The sequence below is a fragment of the Aegilops tauschii genome, chromosome 7, assembly GCF_002575655.3.
Source record: "Aegilops tauschii subsp. strangulata cultivar AL8/78 chromosome 7, Aet v6.0, whole genome shotgun sequence".
Taxonomy (NCBI): Eukaryota; Viridiplantae; Streptophyta; class Magnoliopsida; order Poales; family Poaceae; genus Aegilops; species Aegilops tauschii.
Window position 1 is genome coordinate 627,422,586 of NC_053041.3, and position 20,746 is coordinate 627,443,331.

A 20,746-nucleotide genomic window follows, 5' to 3' on the forward strand; every position below is an offset into this window, starting at 1 on the left:
GTTTTTCCAACAACTCCATTCTAACCTTCTTGGAAGGGTGCTTTCCAAGATCATTGGTGGTAGAAGTTGGCATTTTCTTCTCCATTCCTTTATTCCAATGATCTACCTTCTATTTTTTCTTCCGGAGGCATGGTGATGTTGCTCTCTTCACTCATCATGTCGAATTGTGAGGATCGTGTTCTTTTCTTACTAATCCATTTAACCGGAGTGTTGTGTCATCTCTTCAAGTTCTTTTCATCTTATCAAGTTTTCCTTCTTCTTTAGTCGGAGTGCTGCCCAAATTATATCAATCTTATTCCTTCTCTATCTAATTTTAACCGGAGTGGTTTCAATTCCTTCTTGTCCATTTTGCTCGTCATTCATAGTGTTGCAAGCTCCAAGGTTCACATGGTGTTCCTTGTTTCTCTTTTCTACCGGTGTGCTTTCATATTCCTTTTGATCCGTTAAGCTCTTGTTTCATATTCTTCAACCTACAAAGGTTCTCGCAATGTTCCTTATTCCTCTTTGATAACGGAGTGTTTTCAATCTCGTTTATCTCCCTTGTATTCTCTCTTTTCGTTCGTTCAATCTCTCAAGGTTCGTGGTTTCACTCGTTTGTCAAAGAAGCAACTTAGCTTTACCTCTTCTCTTCCTCTTCCGCTTTTTTCCGGTGCCGTCCTTAGATCTCGGGACGAGATCCTCTTGTAGTGGTGGAGTGTTGTAACGCCCCGAGACCGACGCTTCAGATGCCTTCCATGTTTTGCGTGGCCGCCGTGTGTTTTATTTGTTTGTTGCATTTCATCATGTCATCTTTTCCATTGCATCGGCACTCGTTGCCATCATTGTTTTTAAACTTGCATTCGCTCGTCGTTGTCGTTTCTCCCTTTGCCTTCATCACCTCTCTTAGACCCCCTCGCTTGCTCGTCCGAAACTTGCCCCCGAACCCGACCCGCTCAGTCGTCACCATTGGATCCGGATCATCCCCTAACATCTATAAAACATCTCTGTTTTCTTATTTGGACTCCCTAACCTATCTATTCTCGACCAGCCGATTATGATCGGAGGGTCCAAATTAACCCTGCCCTAATCCCCTACCTATATAAATAGTCCAACCCTAGACCAATCCCTAAAATCTAGCCCCCTTGTCCCATCCACCCCTAGCCGCGCAGCCACCCACTCAGCATCTTTCCTCGGGATCTTGCCCGATCCACCCAACTAGTGCATCCCTTCGGATCCATCCTTCCCGCGCCCCCTCTCGATCCAGGAGCCCGAGCACCCCTGCATGAGGCTGCCGTCTTCAACCGGCCTCGTCGGAGACCAGCGCCCCACTGCCTTCTCCTTCCTGTTCGATCCGGAGGAGAGGAGCTCCTCCATGCTCCTCCTCGCGCCGATGACCGCAGGCCACCCGCGTAGCAGCAGCTCCATGTCGGAGCTCCATCACCACCCGTTGCCCCTCGCCGGAGCAATACCAGCAGGACCAGCCCCGTCGCCCCTCTCCTTCCTTCCTCCACTTCTTCTCTCTCGCTCCCTCTGATGGTGTCGCGACGCCGCCGTTTTGCAGGAGCCTGCCGCCCATGGATCTCCTGGAGGTTCCCGTCGCCTCCGCCTCGTTCCAGGGAGGGAAGCCCTCGCGCCCGCTCCTCCCGTCTGCCCGAGCGCCGCCGCCTCGCGACCCTGCATCCCTTGCCGCCGGCCTCTGCTTCCCCTGCATCCTCTGCTTCGAGCAGGAGGACGAGACGCGCCCCGAACCCTGCCTCGCCTTAGTTCTCGCCGGGTCGTCGTCTCACCACCGGATCCCGTCGTCCCCGCCACCCACTTGTCGCCGAAGGTAGCCTCCTCGCCAAGTCCCTCACCGCACCACCTCCCTGCTTCGCTCCTGCACGAGCAGGACGACGAGCAGCAGCTCGCTCGCCTCGCCTCGCGTTGACTGCGTTTTCGCCAAGTCTAGCTCCAGGCCCAGCGCCCCCTTTCCGGCCTCACCTTCCCACCACCCTGGGCCAGGCCCAGCTGGGTGAGCTTCCAGCGCCCATGATCCCATCGGGGCAGTCAGATTTGGCCCGATGTAGTTTTTTTTTCCTGCCTGCGATTTTATCAATTATCCAGTGATTTACCTGTTTTACAGAAAAGTCCCTCTAGATCATGCATTTAATAACTCACAAATGGTGCATCGGTTTAAAATGATTTGAATATGTAAAATGCTTAGAATTCTGTCTAGTTTCATAATATGCAACTTTCACCCCTGTTTAAAATGTTCAAAATGCTGTTTGTTTAAATTTTCTCAAATGCCATGCTAAAATGTTTTATTTCATAACTAAATAACCGTAGCTCCATTTTAAATAAACTTTATATGTAAATGGGGTAGAAAAATGCCTAGTTTAACATGGTGCACTTTATTTTGCTGTTGAATGACATTAAAATTGTGTTTATGGCAGAACAGTACCATAACCAAAATATGCATATGGGGTTTTTCCGGAATTGTTGTTTATTGTTTCCGGCCTCATTTAACTTGCTTAAATAGTTAGTTTACTTATGTTTCACCCTCTTGCCTTGTTAATCAACATTTAACATTGTTGGGTACATAAACGAGAGAGAACTAAATAATTGATGTGGTGTTTCGTCAATATGCAACTTGTTACATATTGAGCTCCACTTAATTTGTAGTATTGTTTGTGCACTTTGCCATGCCATGCCCCATTAAACCGGACATGCATCATACTTGTTTGTGCATCATGCCATGTGTATGTGGTGGTTGTTTACTATGTTGTTTGTTTCTTTCCGGGTTGCTTCTCTCGTTAGCTTCGGTTTCGTTCCGGAGTTGTGAGGATTCGTTCGACTACAACCGTTTGTCTTCTTCATGGACTCGTTCTTCTTCCTAGCGGGATTTCAGGCAAGAAGGCCATACCCTCGAAATCACTTCTATCTTTGCTTGCTAGTTGTTCGCTCCATTGCTATGCCGCGCTACCTACCACTTGCTATATCATGCCTCCCATATTGCCATGTCAACCTCTAACCCACCTTTCCCAGCAAACCGTTGTTTGGCTATGTTACCGCTTTTGCTCAGCCCCTCTTATAGCGTTGCTAGTTGCAGGTGAAGATGAAGTTTGTTCCATGTTGGAACATCGATATGTTGGGATATCACAATATATCTTATCTTAATTAATGCATCTATATACTTGGTTAATGGTGGAAGGCTCGGCCTTATGCCTGGTGTTTTGTTCCACTCTTGCCACCCTAGTTTCCATCATACCTGTGTTATGTTCCTTGATTTTGCGTTCCTTACGCGGTTGGGTGATTTATGGGACCCCCTTGACAGTTCGCCTTGAATAAAACTCCTCCAGCAAGGCCCAACCTTGGTTTTAACATTTGCCACCTAAGCCTTTTTCCCTTGGGTTCTGCAGACTCAAGGGTCATCTTTATTTTAACCCCCCCGGGCCAGTGCTCCTCTGAGTGTTGGTCCAAACTAGAGCATTGTGCGGGACCATCCCTTGGCAACTTGGGTTACGTCGGTACCTGTACGCTTAGCTTATCCGGTGTGCCCTGAGAACGAGATATGTGCAGCTCCTATCGGGATTTGTCGGCCCAGCAGGTGGTCTTGCTGGTCTTGTTTTACCATTGTCGAAATGTCTTGTAAACCGGTATTCCGAGACTGATCTGGTCTTCCCGGGAGAAGGAATATCCTTCATTGACCGTGAGAGCTTATAATGGGCTAAGTTGGGACACCCCTGCAGGGTATTATCTTTCGAAAGCCGTGCCCGCGGTTATGTGGCAGATGGGAATTTGTTAATATCCGGGTGTAGAGAACTTGACACTCGACTTAATTAAAATGCATCAACCGCATGTGTAGCCGTGATGGTCTCTTTTCGGCTGAGTCCGGGAAGTGAACACGGTTTTTGGGTTATGTTTGACGTAAGTAGGAGTTCAGGATCGCTTCTTGATCATTACTAGTTGACGACCGTTCCGTTGCTCCTCTTCTCGCTCTTATTTGCGTATGTTAGCCACCATATTTGCTTAGTGGTTGCTGCAGCTCCACCTCGTTACCCCTTTCCTACGCATAAGCTTAAATAGTCTTGATCTCGCGGGTGTGAGATTGCTGAGTCCTCGTGACTCACCAGATACTTCCAAACAGTTGCAGGTGCCGATGATACCAGTGCAGGTGATGCAACCGAGCTCAAGTGGGAGTTCGACGAGGACCTTGGTCGTTACTATGTTTCGTTTCCTGATGATCAGTAGTGGAGCCCAGTTGGGACGATCGGGGATCTAGCATTTGGGGTTATCTTCTTTTCATTTGGTTTTGACCGTAGTCGGTCTATGTGTGTATTTTGGATGATGTATGAATTTATTTATGTATTATGTGAAGTGGCGATTGTAAGCCAACTCTTTACCCCATTCTTGTTCATTACATGGGATTGTGTGAAGATGACCCTTCTTGCGACAAAACCACCATGTAGTTATGCCTCTAAGTCGTGCCTCGACAAGTGGGAGATATAGCCGCATCGTGGGTGTTACAAAAACGAATCGTTTTTTCAGATCCACTTAAAAAGAGACTGTGGGAGAAGGAGCAGAAGGGAGGCGCGGAGGAGGTGGTCGTCGCCGGTGGTGGGGCCGGATACGTCGGACGCATGCGCTCGCCCGCGGTCAACGCAGACGCAGCGGCCATCCGTTGCGGCTCAGGTCGATGCAGGAAGACGGGGAGGAGCTCGCGGGGGACGGTGGCGCCGGGAACCTGTGCGGGGGTTCAAGCGGTGGCTGCCATGGATGGGGGTTGGGCGGCTCCTCTGTAGAGGATAAAGAAGAGACGAGCGGGAGAAGGATGAGAAGGATTGGACGAGACAAATTCCACAACTCATGTATGCTCTCTTCTCCTCTAATCTCTTGCTGCTCTCCGTTGTTGCTCCTCTGAACCCCAACCTGCTGCTGCGTCTAGAGCATCTAATTAAACCATACATTGAAACTATGTAAAACATTTCATGCAACAACAAATGCGATTATAATCGCAACCAAGGTAACAAGTGATTCAACGGCATAATGATACCAAGCCTCAGTATGAATGGCATATTTTCTAATCTTTCTAATCTTCAAACGCATTGCGTCCATCTTGATCTTGTGATCATCGACGACATCCGCAACATGCAACTCCAATATCATCTTCTCCTCCTCAATTTTTTTTATTTTTTCCCCTTAAGTAATTGTTTTCTTCTTCAACTAAATTTAACCTCTCGACAATAGGGTCGGTTGGAATTTCCGGTTCACATACCTCCTAGATAAATAAAATCTATGTCACGTTGGTCGGCATAATTGTCATAAACAATAAATGAACCAAATAGTTATAAAAGATAATATATACCACATCCGAATCATAGACAGGACGAGGGCCGACGGGGGCGGATACCAAAACCATCACACTATATAATAACAAGCAATAATAAAAGTAAGAAAATTAGACAAAGTAAGAATTTTTTTCTTTCAAAAAGAAGATAAGAACAAGAGGCTCACCACGGTGGTGTCGGCGACGAGATCGGCGCGGGCGATCGACGGCGGTGAAGACGGAGACGGGACGTGACGGACTGCTAAACCTAGACAAATCTCAGAGAAAATGGAGCTTGGAGGTCGAGCTTCGAGAGGAGAAAGCTTAGTGTGGCTCGGGCATTTCATCGAACACCTCATGTGCATAGGAGGTGAGCTAGAGCACCACAAAGCTCTCCCCGCACCGGCCCGAAAAAACAAAGCACTTTGGAGTGCTCTGCTCGCGGGCGAGGGGTATATAAACATGCAACATGGTCTTGGTGCCAGCTTCTGCAGCTGAGACATGACAAGGACAAATAAGATGACATTAAAATCCAGTTTCAAGAAACTACAAGGTAAGAAAACAAGAATATGTAAATATAGACCAGGTAACCTGTTCATAAGCAGATATTTGAGCTTGCACATTTAGCGCCTTCACTCCCAAAATGATTGGAACTGCAGTGAATACACGGGCCAATCCATTGCTGCCTTCAAACATTATTGTAGCCTTCTCTAACTTTGAGCGACCATGAAGTACTATAGGGATCTCTTTTCCTTTGTACTCAAAATGAGCAAGATCGGTAGCATTGGACTCAACCGTCTCGACAGGCATTCTGTCAATTAGCAAATGTTGAAGTTTATCAAGTTGGTGCAGTATGCTTAAATTGGTTACACCGGAGCACTCAATCAGCTCTAGGTCCTCGAGTGCTGAACAGTTTGCTAAAAAGCCTGAAAAGTCTCCGAATATCTCTACAAATTCCAGAACAAGCCTTCTGAGTAGTGTGAAGCCACATATGCCTGGGTGTGGCTTTAGAGAAGCATCAGCGAGATACAAGGACTGCACACAAGAGCTGCCTTGAACAACTAAGGCCTCAAGAGGGAACTGGTGGACTTCTTTGGATGGGCAAACAATTTTCTTCAGGTCAAAAGAGATGATCTTCGCCTTTGATGAAGCGGCAAAGCTAATCCATCTGTCAAGATGATCAAATTCCTCCTTGTGCAGGCCACACCTGATGCTGAACTTGTTGATTCCTACCCCGCTATGCCGTTGAATAACACAATTCACAGCCTCAATGAACTTATCTCGTTTTATTTTCAACTTAGCTTGTGATGTTTTCACATATTCATCAACGGCGGCCTCCTCATCAGATTCCAAAGGGGGCACTGAAGGGTCATCATCCAGCTCATTGGGACCATAAAAACACAGATTACAGTGGAATGTCCAGAGCATTTTCCAACTTGTTGAAACAATGCTGGTCCTCACAGCCTCTTTAAGTGGGAGCAGTGAGATTATAACAGGTAGAATCTCCTGCGACAAGGGCGTGGACTGTTAGACTGGTAGACGGGCGGAATAGGCACTAATTTGCTGAAAATCAAATTGCACAATGCTGAAAGTATATACATTGGAAAGTGACAAATCTGACCAGATGCAAATCACATCTTTTTGGAGAGTTTCTATTGGGTGTTTTACAATTTTATTTGTACCAATCTTGCATGTTCTCCCGGATGCTGTTACAGGTGTGTGTAGGCAATGTCTGTAGTAATGAATGTTAAAAGATAGTTGTGTCAGCCTGCCCGACTCCTAGAGAGAATGGACAGTTTTCTGTCCATTTTTCTCTGAAGACAGAGATCTCATTTCTCCTTCAAACTTAGATGGAATGTGAAACTACAAAATAAGGTAAAGGTTTTCCTTTCTGGTAGTTATGAGGAAAACAATTTTGGCTGATGGCATGGAAACCATGTTTTCCGGTTCAACTGAAACTAGTGGTCCTCTCTATGCACTGTCTTGTGCCCAAGTAACTGTCGTGCTGTAATCTAGTGTTCAGTTTGGCGCAATTCTGTTACTCCTACCGTTTCTTACCTATCAGTCATGTACACATTGGATTTTGTCTCGCAATGAGATTTAGTCGGAATGTGGAACAGAAAAAGGACTACATTCATCAGAAGGGATCCACCAATCTCCCTTCCTTTTTTCTAACAACTGAAGGAAGCCGGTGCCCTCTATTCTACTCTACTAGCACACAAGTTGAGCAAGAAACCCTAGACACAAAGGCGCACTTCAATCAAGAAAAGAACAAAGCTTGAGGTGGACAGCAACCGAAGCCCCCTGCCTGCAGGCAACAAAACACTAGTTTTTCGCCCCAGAAGTGCAGATCTATGGAGAACACCACACAAGCCTGAGGAGGTGGTGGTGGGGAAGTTACCGCGGGAAGGTCGTCCATCCGGAAGGACGGCTCGTCGCCGGTGCCGAGGTGGTGGTGCTCCTGCTCCAGCCTGCTCGCGGCCGACCCTTCCACCATGGGCTGCAGCTGCAAGGGGAGGTGGGGTGGGTGTTAATGGAGAAACCGACTAATCAGGAACACCAAGAGGAGGGGAGAGGATGATGACAGTGCTGCTTACCTGCGGATCTAGAGGAGGAGGGGGAGGGGAAGGAGCGGCCATTGCTGCCACTGCAAGATCGGCGGAGCTCGGTCCGCTTTCCTTTTTGGTGCCAACGGAACGCTCTGAAGTGCGAAGTGGCAAGTCCCAGCAATCCCACGGGCGTTGGGACGATTTTCTTTCTTCCCCCTTTTTCCCACCTCTTCAGACACACATCAATCACATAGACAGTTCTGATCTAAAATGGGACCAACTCCAGCAAATAATCAATCCATTTCTGTTCCAGTCTAAAATCGGCTTCAGCAGCACAAACTCCCAAGTGGAACTCGCTCCTGCTTTGAGAATATACGTAGCGGCTAACCACGCTTGCCGCGTGGTAACTCAACCTTGGGAACTACCCTCATAACCCTGCATGGATAAAACTCAGTACAGCCAGACTACCTTCGTAACCCCATTATTCATTTCTGTAACTACGTACACCACTGTGAGGAAACCAAAACAGCAAGTGTACAAAAGGGCACTTCGGACAGAAACCAGGCATGCTAATTTGAACTAGCTAGGGTATCATTTAACTTTTAAAAAAACTAGGTACAGTAGTACATTACACTGACAAAAACCTCGTATCACAATGATTTGCGTTTTCGCGCGGTAAAAAATGGACGTCCCTCGAAACCATCACATTTCCAGTCCAACACTTCTACTGAGAGCTAAATGGGCGATGAGAAGACGGCAGCAACTACAGCTCGTCCTTGTCGTACTGCTCGTGCTCCGGCTCCTCCGCCTTGGCTGACTCCTTCTCTTCCACCTCGGGCTCCTCCACCTCCTCTTCCTCCTCCACGGCCGCGTCGGGGCTCAGGTCCAAGCTCTTCTGCACCGACCGGTAGATGCTCGAGGCAAAGTCCTTGGGGTCCGGCAGGTTGAACCCGCTCTCCATCAGCGCCGTCTGGTACACCAGCCTCGCCGTCTGCTTCAGACCCTCGCTCTGCACACACACACACACATGTGCCAGCAATTTAGCATCATCTTCGGCTGCCGGCATTCATGAAGCAAAGATCAGGGGTATATAGGGAGACTCTACTCACATCGCTGTCCTGGGCGACCTTGTCACGGAGCTCCTTGATGATGGGGTGCCTGGGGTTGATCTCCAGGACCCTCTTGCCACGCATGTACGCCTGCTTGCTCGCGTCCGACAGGGTCTGCGCCTGCATGATCTTCTCCATGTTGGAGCTCCATCCGTACTTGGAGGTGACCACCACACAGGGGGTGTTGTGCAGCCGGTTGCTGATCTTCACCGAGTCGATGCCCTCCGTGTCCAGGGCCTTCTTCCACCAGTCGGTCAGCTCCTTGAACGACTCCTTGAGGTCCTTGAGCTTTGAGTCCTTGCCGAGCTTCAGGCCCTCCTTGGACACGTTCTGGAACTTCTTGTCCTCGTAGTCCATGAGGTATTGCATCAGGTACTCATCCACGGGGTCGGTGAAGTAGATAACCTGCAAAAAGAAATGGGTTACTATGTTACTTCACAAGCTTCATACAGATTACCATTTAAACCAGCTGCAAATGCCAAGCCTAGCACAAAGGATCCAGCTCCTGACACGCTGACAGGGGTGTGGAAGTTTATCCATGACTTAACAGGTGTTAAAAGTTACTCTCTGGCAGCATTGGAATTGACATTACTGTTAACTACATACTGAAATCCAATCTTTGCGTTCAAATCAGAATTTGGGTCCTAAATCTCCTAAAATCTGTATGACAACATATGTGTTGCGATCTTCAGTAAAAACGGGTTTCTGAATACACTGAATAGATCAAATCCTCATGTGAATTTAATTTCTTTCAAAATTGGTCTCTGAGTAAGCGGTAACACAGTTGCATAGGTACTACTAAACCTGACTGGAATGAAAAGGGGACATCACAGTAACATACCTCATAGTTTTTCTTGGTCAGCTGCTCAAGGAATGGAGATTTCTCTAGCTGCTCCTTGCTGCTTCCTGTAAGGTAGAAGATGTCCTTCTGCCCTGACTTCATCCTTGAAATATACTCATCAAGGGAGACAAGTTTGCCATCTGACTTGGAACTGAAACAGACAAAAGATCAATTCTGTGCCCCAGTGTATAGAACTACAGCATGAATAATACTGGAGTACAGAATGCAGGACAAACCTCTCAAATCTCAGAAGCTTCGCAAGACGGTTCCTGTTTGTTGCATCTTCAATGATTCCCAGCTTGACTGATTTGCCAAACTCATTCCAGAACTTGGCGTACTGGCCCTTCTTCTCCTCCATTGCACTCTTTTCATCATCTGCTTACAGAACACAATCTATAAGGACTATCGTCATAAATTATAGCAAGTGACTTAAACTTCCCAGAAACCCTAGTTACCTGTCTTTTCTTTGTTGCTGTACTCATCAGGATCCTCCTCAGCAAGTTTCCTAATCATGTCAAGAGCCTTGCGGATCAGTTTCTTCTTGATGGTCTTCAGACTGCTATGTTGTTGAAGCATTTCTCGGGATACATTGAGGGGCAATGTGTCTGAGTCAACAATACCCTAGAGAGAGAAATAGCATGTTATAAGTTGATCTGTGCAAGTCCAGCATCACAAAGAAAAAAAATCTGTACAAGTCAATATGCAGTACCATCAAAAAACTGAGGTACTTCGGAAGAAGATCATCGAATTCATCAGAGATGAAAACCCTTCTAACATACAACTTGAGGTTTGACTTGTTAGCGTTGTAGTAGCTCTCGTACAGATCATGTGGAGCCTTCGGAGGAACAAAGAGCAAAGCTTTGAACTCGACATCTCCCTCAGCACTGAAGTGGCTCCAAGTCATAGGCTTGTCATCACCAAAGTCCTACAGAAAAAGACAAGATAGAAGGCGTTCCTTATTTTCTTCTACATGTCACGTCACAAAGCTTGGCATTTTCTCCTATAAATTACAATCATAACCACGGTATGTACCTTGGCTAGTGAGTGGTAAAACTTTGCATACTCTTCTTCAGTAACCTCCTTGGGGTTACGAAGCCACACGGCCTTCATATCATTCAGAAGCTCCCATTCAGTAGTCGTCTCCTTCACAGTCTTTGTCTTTGGCTTCTTCTCTTCATCATCTTCTGTCTCTTCTTCCTCTGTCGTCTCTGTGGCTACAAAATAATGGATAATGTGTTAGTGACTGCACGCACACAAGACAATATGATCTAGAAAGAATGGATAACAGAGCGTAAAACTTACTTGATTCCTCTTCTTCACTTGATTCCTCATCAGCTGGCACTTCAACATCGACCTCCTTGGTTGCCCACAAGTAAATGGGGAAGTTGATGAACTCAGAGTACTTCTTCACCAAGTCCTGTAAAAACAGCAACCGTATTAAACAAACTATATCATTAAAAAATGCCTCAAAGTGGCAAATTTGTTTTGTCGTATAATGTTTCAAATACAAATATTGGACAGAAAGACCTATGGATCCACTGGGTCTAAGTAGAAATACAGCAAGAATTTAACAAAAGTAAACTGCACTAACAGCAAGAAGACATGATAATATGGTGATACCTTCAGCTTGCCTTCTTCCAAGTACTCCTTAGCCTCATCGCGGAGATGCAGTTTGATCTCAGTTCCACGGCCCAGGGGTTCATTCCATGTATCCTCGGAAATAGCGAATGATCCATCAGCTTTGGACTCCCACACATACCTATCAGAGAGGGATACAATGTCACAACAGCAACAAGAAAATGGCATAGAGAAAGGCAAGGAATGAACCAAAAGGACAAGGCAGCGGTACTGTGCCAAAGGCACGGGCATTGGTCAGTGTCTTACTGTTTGTCATCATTGTGCTTGCTGACCACTTCAACATAGTCAGCAACCAAGTATACTGAGTAGAAACCAACACCAAACTGCCCAATGAGATTGAGGTCACCTCCAGTCTGCATCTTTTCCACGAAAGCTGCAAAAGGTGCAAGCAATTAATGTTATTTACGGGCACATTTCAAAGTTACATATATGTTGGATGGTATTTGGTGCAATATTCCACACCAACAAATAAATAAATAATGCTGATTTTGCAGTGGAGATTCAAATATCTTAGAGCAGAGCAATCAGTGGAAAACAACAGTACCTGAAGTACCAGACTTGGCAATGGTTCCAAGGTTCTTGATGAGATCTTCCTTGGTCATACCAACACCCCTATCCCGAATAGAGAGAATCTTGTTCTCCTTATCCAACTTAATCTGCATGAGGACACGGCAAATGCCTTACCAACCAATTCAAAAAGCAATGACATGCCAATCAGAAAAGGCTATCAGCTCTGCAGTTCACCATACCTGGATTTCAAGCTTAGCAGTGTCACCCTCGCCCAAAGCCTCCTTATCAGTGAGGGTAAGGAACCTAATCTTATCCAAAGCCTACAAACATACAGGCACCACCCTTTAGTTCCCAGCATCCACAATGCAATCCAAATACAGGGGGTCAGAACCAAATGCAATACGTACATCAGATGCATTGGAAATGAGCTCCCTCAGGAAGATGTCCTTGTTGCTGTAGAGTGAGTTGATGATGATGTCCATGAGCCTGGACACCTCGGCCTGGAACTCAAACTTCTCGGCCGAGTTCCTGAGGGTCTTCCTCGAGATCGACTCGGACTCCCTTCGCACATCAAAAGTCATCAGTACAGAATGTCAACGGCATGAAATTGGAACCATCAGCGTTGGTCAGGCATTACAGCGCACCTCTGGACAACCTCGGAGTCGGTGGACAAGCCATGGGGGACGGCCCCAAGCTTCTCCTCTACCTTGGGAAAGTCGCCCACCTCGTCGCTGCTCTCCTCGGCATTGACTTGGAGCTTCTTAGCTGCAGGCACATGAAGGGATCAGACAAACAACTCGAATTTGGTGTAGATTACAGCAGATAGGTACCAGTGTTTGGAATTCACTAAGAAGGGTATGGTGGGGCGCTAGATCAGTAGCAACCAGCACTATATTTCCGCTAAGTAAACACTAGATTGGTGTATAAATCTGTCGAGTTACTGGACTAAACCCTATTTAAACCCCACGACTTAATTAGCAGCATAATTTTCCTGAATTTTAATAACCCACAACGGATCTATGAACGAAGTAAGCCAGTAATGTCAAACTCGGCACAAACCCCTGCGGCCCTGCCATCACATCAGATCGGGGTGCCTCGCGACAGAACTAGCAATCCAGATGCGAGATCTACAGCGGAAACTGGACTAAAATTTACCACCATAGATGACGCCCAGTGGCACTAGCCTCTACACGAACGGATCAAACAACCGGAAGCAATTCCGTCTGGATTCCCCACCAGGAATTAATCGCACGGCGCGGGATTCAACCATCAGAGGCGTGCCGCCGCGAAAATCAAGCGGCTAGGCGAGCTGTGGAACTGATAAGCTACCACCTGGGGCCAAATCTACGAGCGCTGCCTCCGAACCGAACAGATCACGAGCCACCACCTAAATTCGGCGCCCTCCCGCATAAATCACCGTGGCGGCGGCGGACTGTTGAGGGGCAGGGATTGAGGGGGCTTGCCTGGATCGGGGAGGGTGGTGAGGAGGAGGACGAGGAGGAGCGCGCAGGAGAGCGCCCACTTGCGCATCGTCGACGGCCGCCGCTTCACTCTGCCAACCAAAACTGGGTGAGCTCGTCGCGTTCGTCTGACTCGGGGCCGGCGAGATGCGCGACCCATTTAAACGGGCGAGGAGGAGACCCCGCACGCCCGGTCCGCGCGGGCGGGATGGCGCCACGCGGACGGACGGACGGCCGCGATGTGGCTCCGGCCACGCGGCGGGAAGTTATTGGATGGCGCGGGGGGCTCGACGTGGAGCGCGTGCCCCCGCCGTCCGTCCGGGCGAGCTGGAGGATCGGACGGCGGGGATCTCGTGGGTGTTGTGAAGGGTTTGACAGGTGGCGGGCTGGGATTGGTGCCGGATGGGTCGTCGACGTCGACGAGACGCGATGCGCTAGAAAGTTCGCCGCGGGTCAGTGGAGTGGATATAATTCGTTCGCGGGGTGGACTCGTGGTGGGCCAGAGGCCGTGATGGGTGCGTCTGGGCCGGCCTCGTCAGTCAACGGGGTGCTTGACTCGTCGCCGTGTATCGGACGTCAGAGGGGAAATTTTGCTGGGCTACCAGGACCGGTCCAGTCCAGCGAGAACCACACACAACCGTGCGTCCGTTTCTCCAAAACAAATTAAAAAAATTGTGTCTTTGAAGTTTTTTTCCTTTCTAACCATAGTACAAACGTAGACGCTTATACATACGCACATACATTCATCCATATGAACGCACGCACATAGACACACCCTACCCGTATGAGCACCTCCAAGAGATTGAGCTGGCACATCATTTTGAGATTGATAAAGTCACCACAGATGTTTTCGTAGTCGATGCAAACGTCTTCTCTCATTGAATGCATAATATCACCGGAAGGCTTGCAAAAAATTCAGAAAAATGCGAGCACCAATGTCAAGTCTAAGACTTAAACTTTATGTGCTGAGAATATCACTGTCGTCCTAACCATCCAATCACAGATTGACTCAAATTAAGCGTCGAATTGCCAGCCTCCCACATAGGGGAGCACTCGACTGGGTCAGCCCATCACATCATTGCAACTGCTTGGCTATTGTAGTGGCCCTTCTTTAAGGGTTTTTTTTTCATTCTATTTATATGGAAAACATGAAATGTTGATAACTTTTTTTATCTTTTATTAAATGTATGATTTTTTTTGGAAAAAATATATTTTATAAAAACACAAAGAATTTTTGGGCAAAAGGAACGAACATTAACATATTTTAAAGAATTGAACATTTTTTGAACAGAAAACTTCAAAAATTCACGAACATATTTTGAAAACATGCTTTTTTACTTTTCAAACAATTTCTTAATATTTAATAAATTTTGTAACGGATGATTTTTTGTTTGTCAATTATTTTTGAAAATGGGATCATTATTTGAAATTATAGTATTTGTCTTAACATAGTATTTGTCTGACCAGAGCCTGACCAAGGTTACAGAAACTATAGTATTTGTCTTAACATGCAACCTATCCACATCAGCAACACTGCCACATCATTGTTCCATTACTCACTTACAGGTGGGACCCACAACAAGTTGATCAGCTTACAGAACAACCACGTCATTAACCCGTTACCAGCAGGGGAAAAGAGACCGACTAGAGCCTAACCAAGATTACAGAAACTATAGTATTTCTCTTAACCATGTGGAATAAAATTTGGAATAATGATGCATCAGCTATAAAATTTTCTCCTTTGAAGCAATTATTGTTGTTCACTAAAATTATTTACTCTCCTAGTAAAAAATAATATTGATCTTACATGATTAAAATGGCATTTTTCTTCTAGTATCAATTATTTAAGCATCATTTTGCTTGAATAAGTCGTGGAAAATTACACAAATTTACTATTTGTGATGATATTGTCGTCCATACATAAAGGTCCATACATAAAGGTGGAGACCATAATTTATAGCAAAGATCAAGTGCCTCAAACACTATTACAAGATCCACATCACATTTTTGGTTGATATTTTATAGTGACGAAACCCATGTTCGAAAAATGTCATGGCTATTCTCTTGATAGCTAAATATGTACATATTCATTTTATATGTCGCAAACTTCACTTAGTTCTCAAACTAAGTACATTATGGATGAGTATTTATTCACCTCGAATATTTTCCTTTAAGAGAAACATGCTGCCATGAGCACATCACGAATGATCGCCCATTCGTTTTTCAAGACCTCAAGTCTATTGCATCTCACAATTCTGTCACATAATCAACTTCAAGTTGAGATCTCGTGATCAAATATTTTCATATGCAGATCCGGTTGAAAAATCCTTATACACTTTATCTCCTCTTAAGATGGTACTACCATTTTTATGATGAAGAAACATGGGATTTCTTAAAATCATCAGATTCACCCAACGGGTGCTATACCATTTTTTGAAATTCTTGCTAGTACCGAGAATACTATGCAAGTTAGTGGTAACAATACAAAACCATGAGGAATTCAAAGTAAAGTGGATGCTAATAGACAACCAAAGATAGAATTATCTCCTAATAGGAATCGGTTGTTTTCAAATGATCACAAAGACAAATGTCAAGTTTGTCAAATGTGTGGTTATACAAACATCGTACCTATGATTACCAAACCCTCAAAGATATGGTCAAACCACACTGCAAATTTATTGAAAAGGCAAATAAGTTTAAAGGATTGTTCTCATAATCTTCATCAGAAGGAGGACCAAAATCTAGTGCAGAAAATGGAGGATGAAATCATTTGCACTCAATAATATCAGAGACATCAGGTAATCTCCTAATTATCCCAACATATTATTAGCCTATACCTGCACTACTACATGTAGTAAAATGTCCAATATCATATCCCTTGGATACAATATTCGATAAATTTGAATGTATGTTTAAGTTCATACTCAATATTGTTGCGTACACAATGATTTTCTAAGCATTAATACATTAAATATTAGGTTTGATAGCCTTAGCCATCCTGGTTTGGGGATGATTAGAAAATTATTGACAATTCTGCTGGTCACAACTTAACAAGTTGCAAAATATTCCCCATCTCATCAGATTATACGTGCACCACAGATGCCATAGGGGAAATCTGTTTTAAGGAACTCTCACCTTAATTAAATGAGCCACTTATTCTTCCTTAAACACATTCAAAAGATATATGTGGAATGTTGAAACCATTATCTGGGCTAATTTAGATGCTTCATGGTACTCATATACACATTCATAATTTTTTTTAAGTGTGTCACTTATCACACACAACCATGATATTACCCAATAAATTGCTTAACTTATCAAAGTAGGAGCAAATTCTCCTGAACAAGCATAAACCCATTTGAACAGGCAATGTCGTTGAACTCATTTCACGAGCATTTTTAGCTTGTATTCAGTACTCTATGTACATACCCAGAATGTTTTAACTAAATTTATTATCAAAGATAGTCAAATGAATTACATGACCACTTTTAAAGAATTGCTAATTTACCAGCCTCTTGCTGGACACATACGGCCTTACACACCGTGAGTATGATTTAAATCATACCAAATGCATATCATACTACTTTCCCCTTGTAGTAACTACGTGGAAATCTACAAAGTATTTCCAATCTGCGATATTTCGGTTACATACCAATATCACCACTCCAGCGTACATCAATGGGCACTCACAGAAAATTAGGGATGTATGTGAGGAATAACAGCTTATCCGTCAATCAAAATTATTCATAGCCCGTATGCTGATTGCATCAGCAATAAGGATATTTTCCGGCATTAGGGGGAGATAAGTACCACAAAGAATGCTGAGAAATAAATTAGGAATGTTATTGACATTCGATCCTTATATCCACGTACTCAAAAAATCTGAACTAGAAGTTTAGAGAATCATATATTTGCAAAACATTGCAAATCTACCACATACATCTATTGATAACAAGGTGTTACTAAATTCTATATTCCTACAGTAAAGTGTCAGAAAGAGTGGAGGTACCTGATAAACCACTCTTCTCCCCAAATGTGAGCAAGAGGGGGAGAAAAATCTGACAACACGAGATATAACTTCTCTTATTCTTCTGCGGAAACAGAGGAAATCAATTCCTCAACCAGTAAATGTAATTCAACATCAAGTTGAAAGACACCTCACTGGATGCTCATCATCCAAAGCCCGACATAAATGTGCACAATTTTTTTTGGTGCCGGGACATTGAAACACCTTGACTCCATTTGTTGTAGGAAATCACAAGGAGTTAAAAAGGAATAAATATTTTATCCACAAACTTCCATGATTTCATCAGAATCATATAAACTAAAGACTACATTTGTCGACATATATTTCAAAGGAGCAAATTTTATGATAGCTGATGCATCATTATTCCAACTTATTGCATCATTTGGAATAAAATTTGGAATAGTCACAAGGTATTGATGGCATCTACTGCATAATTTGCAGATTATCTGTCACTACTGTGAGGTCTACGTCTTGTCATTTTGATAAGATGACTACCTTCAAGTGCTCTTCCAAATATTAATGTGACTATTCCAAATTTTATTTGTGAATCACAAGGTATTGGTGGTATCTACTGCACCATTTGCAGATTATCCATCACTACTGTGAGGTCTACATCTTGCCATTTTAACAACTTCGAAGTGCTCTTCCAAATATTAATATTTGATGTGACTACCTCAAGATATCATAAGGTAATACTGGCATCTACTGCAAGATTTTGCAGACTATCCACTATTACTACAAGGTCTACATCATGTCACTTTGACAGATGATTACCTTCAAAGTGATTTCATAAATTTAGCATAACATAAGGTAATAGATTTATGAACATCTACTGACAAAAGTCAGATTATGTTTTCTATTACTGTGAGATCTACACCATTGGTGATTATCTTCAAAGTGTTATCCTATATAATTTGAGGTCTACACTTATGGTTATAAAGCACCAGATATTTATAAAATTTGCTCCTCTGAAGCATTTATTGTTGTTCACTAAAATATTTTACTCTCATAGTAAATATAGCTCTTGCACACTCGCTATATACCGAGATGGTATTGTGTGCTAATATCCACTATTCAAGCCTCATTTTGCTTGAATATGTCATAGGAAACTACATAAATTTTTGCATATAATTGTGATTGAGTTTTATTACATTGGTAAAATACATGGCAGTGAAGCCTATGTCCAAGGGATATGATATTGGACATTTTACTACATGTAGTAGTACAAGTATAGGCTAATAATATATTGGGATAATTAGGAGATTACCTGAGGTCTCCGATATTCTTGAGTGCAAATGAGTTCATCCTCCATTTTCTGCACTAGATTTTGGTCCTCCTTCTGATGAAGATTCTGAGAACAATCCTTTACCAGAATCTGGTTGTTATTTGCAAATTTTCAAATTTATCCCATTAAACTTATTGGCCTTTTTATAAATTTGTGGTGTGGTCTGACCATATGTTTGAGGGTTCGGTAATCATAGGTACGATGTTTGTATAACCAAACATTTGACAAGCTGGAGATTTGTCTTTGTGATCATTTGAAAATGATTTATGCCCTATTAAGAGGTGATTCTGTCTTCGGTTGTCTTTTAGCCTCCACTTTACTTTTGAATTCCACATGGTTCTGGTCACAACTTATTGCATCATTTGGAATACAGAAACTATTGCATCATTTTATGATACCTTGTGACCAAGATTACAGAAACTATTGCATCATTTTCTCCTTATTATTTTTCCCGCTGGGTTTAAAGGAGTTTTAGCAACATATCTACACTATTCTCCTCATATTTTCCCCACAGGGTTTTTGGAGGAGACTTTAAAGATTATACAAGCATTCTCAAGGGCGGCCATATATTAGGGGGAGTCTATCAAGATGATGTAGATTCATCTAGTGAAGCATAGATTAGGGGGAGTGTTAAGGATTAATTAAATCCTAATAATCAATGCTTAGGTCGGTTGTTTAGTTTAGCAACCGCCAGTTACCGACTATGTAATTACCGCCTCTGTACATGGGTATAAATACCCTATTCTTCAGTCAATGCAATTACTGTTCAATCCATTCGTTCCTCTCTCTCTTTTTCTTCTTTACACGTTATCAGCACTTGCTGCTCTCCAAAACGGGCGATTTGGTATGAGGAAAGAAGAACCGATGGAAGAACGCAGCGCCAGCCTCCATCGATTCAACAATTGGAAGCCTCGAACACACTCTGCCAAAGGACAGAAAATCAATCAATTGAGCGGATTGATCATACTCCAAGCAGAAACATCAGAACTTGAAATTGGGCACAATTTTCAATTACACAAAGACGCACAGAAAAGGATATGGGCGTTGGCATCCAGGATCACTCGATCGAAAATCCATACCAATAACTGTAAGCATCTATGTGATTTCTTCAATTTGTGATGTTCTTACCTCTTAAATGAGATTAGCCGCGGATCAGCGGACTCGATTCCGGACGGAGGAAGGTCTAAGCGGCGGCCGCTCGTCCACTCTCCTCCCTTTTCCCCCTGGATGCGGATGGTTGAGGCCGCACCCGCGGCCTCCGTCGGCACGGCCGTCTACAGCGGCGACGACCACATCCCGGCAGCAACGCTCCTCCCTTCGGAGGAGCACCACGGCCCGCCACGCAGCCCGGCAACAGAGACGGTCAACGCGCATGCGGAGCGCAGTTCTCTCCGCCACACCTTGGCACGGCGGCGGCCTTCGGCTCCGACGCCGCTTCTCCTGATGCAGCGCGACGGCGCGGCGGCCGGCGGTGTCGGTGGCCAACATCCGTCCCACGGTGTGGAGATGCTGACCAGGCGAAGACGACCTTCGATTGGCGACGCCATCTTCCCTCCTAATTCCTCATGAGGAGATGTGCTATGACTCTGTACAGCCAAAGCTAACTCAATCGATGGATTCTTGGCCGTAGCGAGAATCACCGGAGAACTTATCTCTTCGGCCATTTAACAATTTGCACTTCTATTTTCTTCTATTGCCAAATAAGGCCATCAGCTTTAGTACTACTTGCATAGAAGCCCTCAGGCTAATTGTAATCGTATGACTCAGCTCTGGTCTTTTCATATTGTGCATCATATTTTAAAACATGAATTCTACATGTATTATGAGCATAGTAGTATTGTTCAAGTGTTCATACCTTGAATTTCATCAAATTGAGGAACATTATATAATAGAGACGACATTGTGCCATATTATACATGTTTGCCTAGCATTCATTGTAAATATTAGTTTTAGAACAACATTTTTCTGTCTTTTGCAATTGGAATTAATTTTTCTTGCAAATCTTGACGAAATTCAAAATAAAGATTTTGACGTGTCATACTT

The 20,746-nt window shown here is 44.3% G+C and overlaps 2 protein-coding genes and 1 long non-coding RNA gene across 4 annotated transcripts; all 3 read right to left on the reverse strand.

Annotated features, from left to right (window-relative positions):
* Positions 1-4,900: 4,900 nt before the first annotated feature.
* LOC109732831 (F-box protein At3g59000) lies at positions 4,901-8,169 on the reverse strand. Of its 2 annotated transcripts, XM_073505486.1 has the most exons (6): positions 7,882-8,169; positions 7,686-7,790; positions 5,876-6,790; positions 5,473-5,778; positions 5,324-5,381; positions 4,901-5,236 (listed from the first exon to the last, which is right to left on the reverse strand). In XM_073505486.1, exons 1-5 carry the CDS (start codon positions 7,921-7,923, stop codon positions 5,334-5,336), a joined length of 1,416 nt encoding a protein of 471 aa, XP_073361587.1. In that variant the 5' UTR covers positions 7,924-8,169; the 3' UTR covers positions 4,901-5,236; positions 5,324-5,333. The 2 variants fall into 2 exon arrangements, with proteins under 2 accessions (XP_073361587.1, XP_073361586.1); XM_073505485.1 differs by lacking the exon at positions 5,324-5,381.
* A 234-nt stretch (positions 8,170-8,403) lies between these two features.
* On the reverse strand, positions 8,404-13,715 carry LOC109732828 (endoplasmin homolog). The gene is made up of 15 exons (XM_020292026.4): positions 13,395-13,715; positions 12,576-12,696; positions 12,339-12,492; positions 12,171-12,251; positions 11,966-12,077; positions 11,668-11,794; positions 11,404-11,542; positions 11,086-11,200; positions 10,816-10,997; positions 10,493-10,708; positions 10,239-10,404; positions 10,020-10,158; positions 9,784-9,934; positions 8,943-9,347; positions 8,404-8,842 (listed from the first exon to the last, which is right to left on the reverse strand). The coding sequence occupies exons 1-15, from the start codon at positions 13,549-13,551 to the stop codon at positions 8,597-8,599; spliced, it is 2,511 nt and encodes an 836-aa protein (XP_020147615.1). The 5' UTR covers positions 13,552-13,715; the 3' UTR covers positions 8,404-8,596.
* Positions 13,716-19,071: 5,356 nt separating this feature from the next.
* On the reverse strand, positions 19,072-20,329 carry LOC141027888 (uncharacterized). Its single transcript, XR_012189886.1, has 2 exons — positions 19,832-20,329; positions 19,072-19,625 (listed from the first exon to the last, which is right to left on the reverse strand). It is a non-coding gene; the product is annotated as an uncharacterized lncRNA (long non-coding RNA).
* Positions 20,330-20,746: the final 417 nt, after the last annotated feature.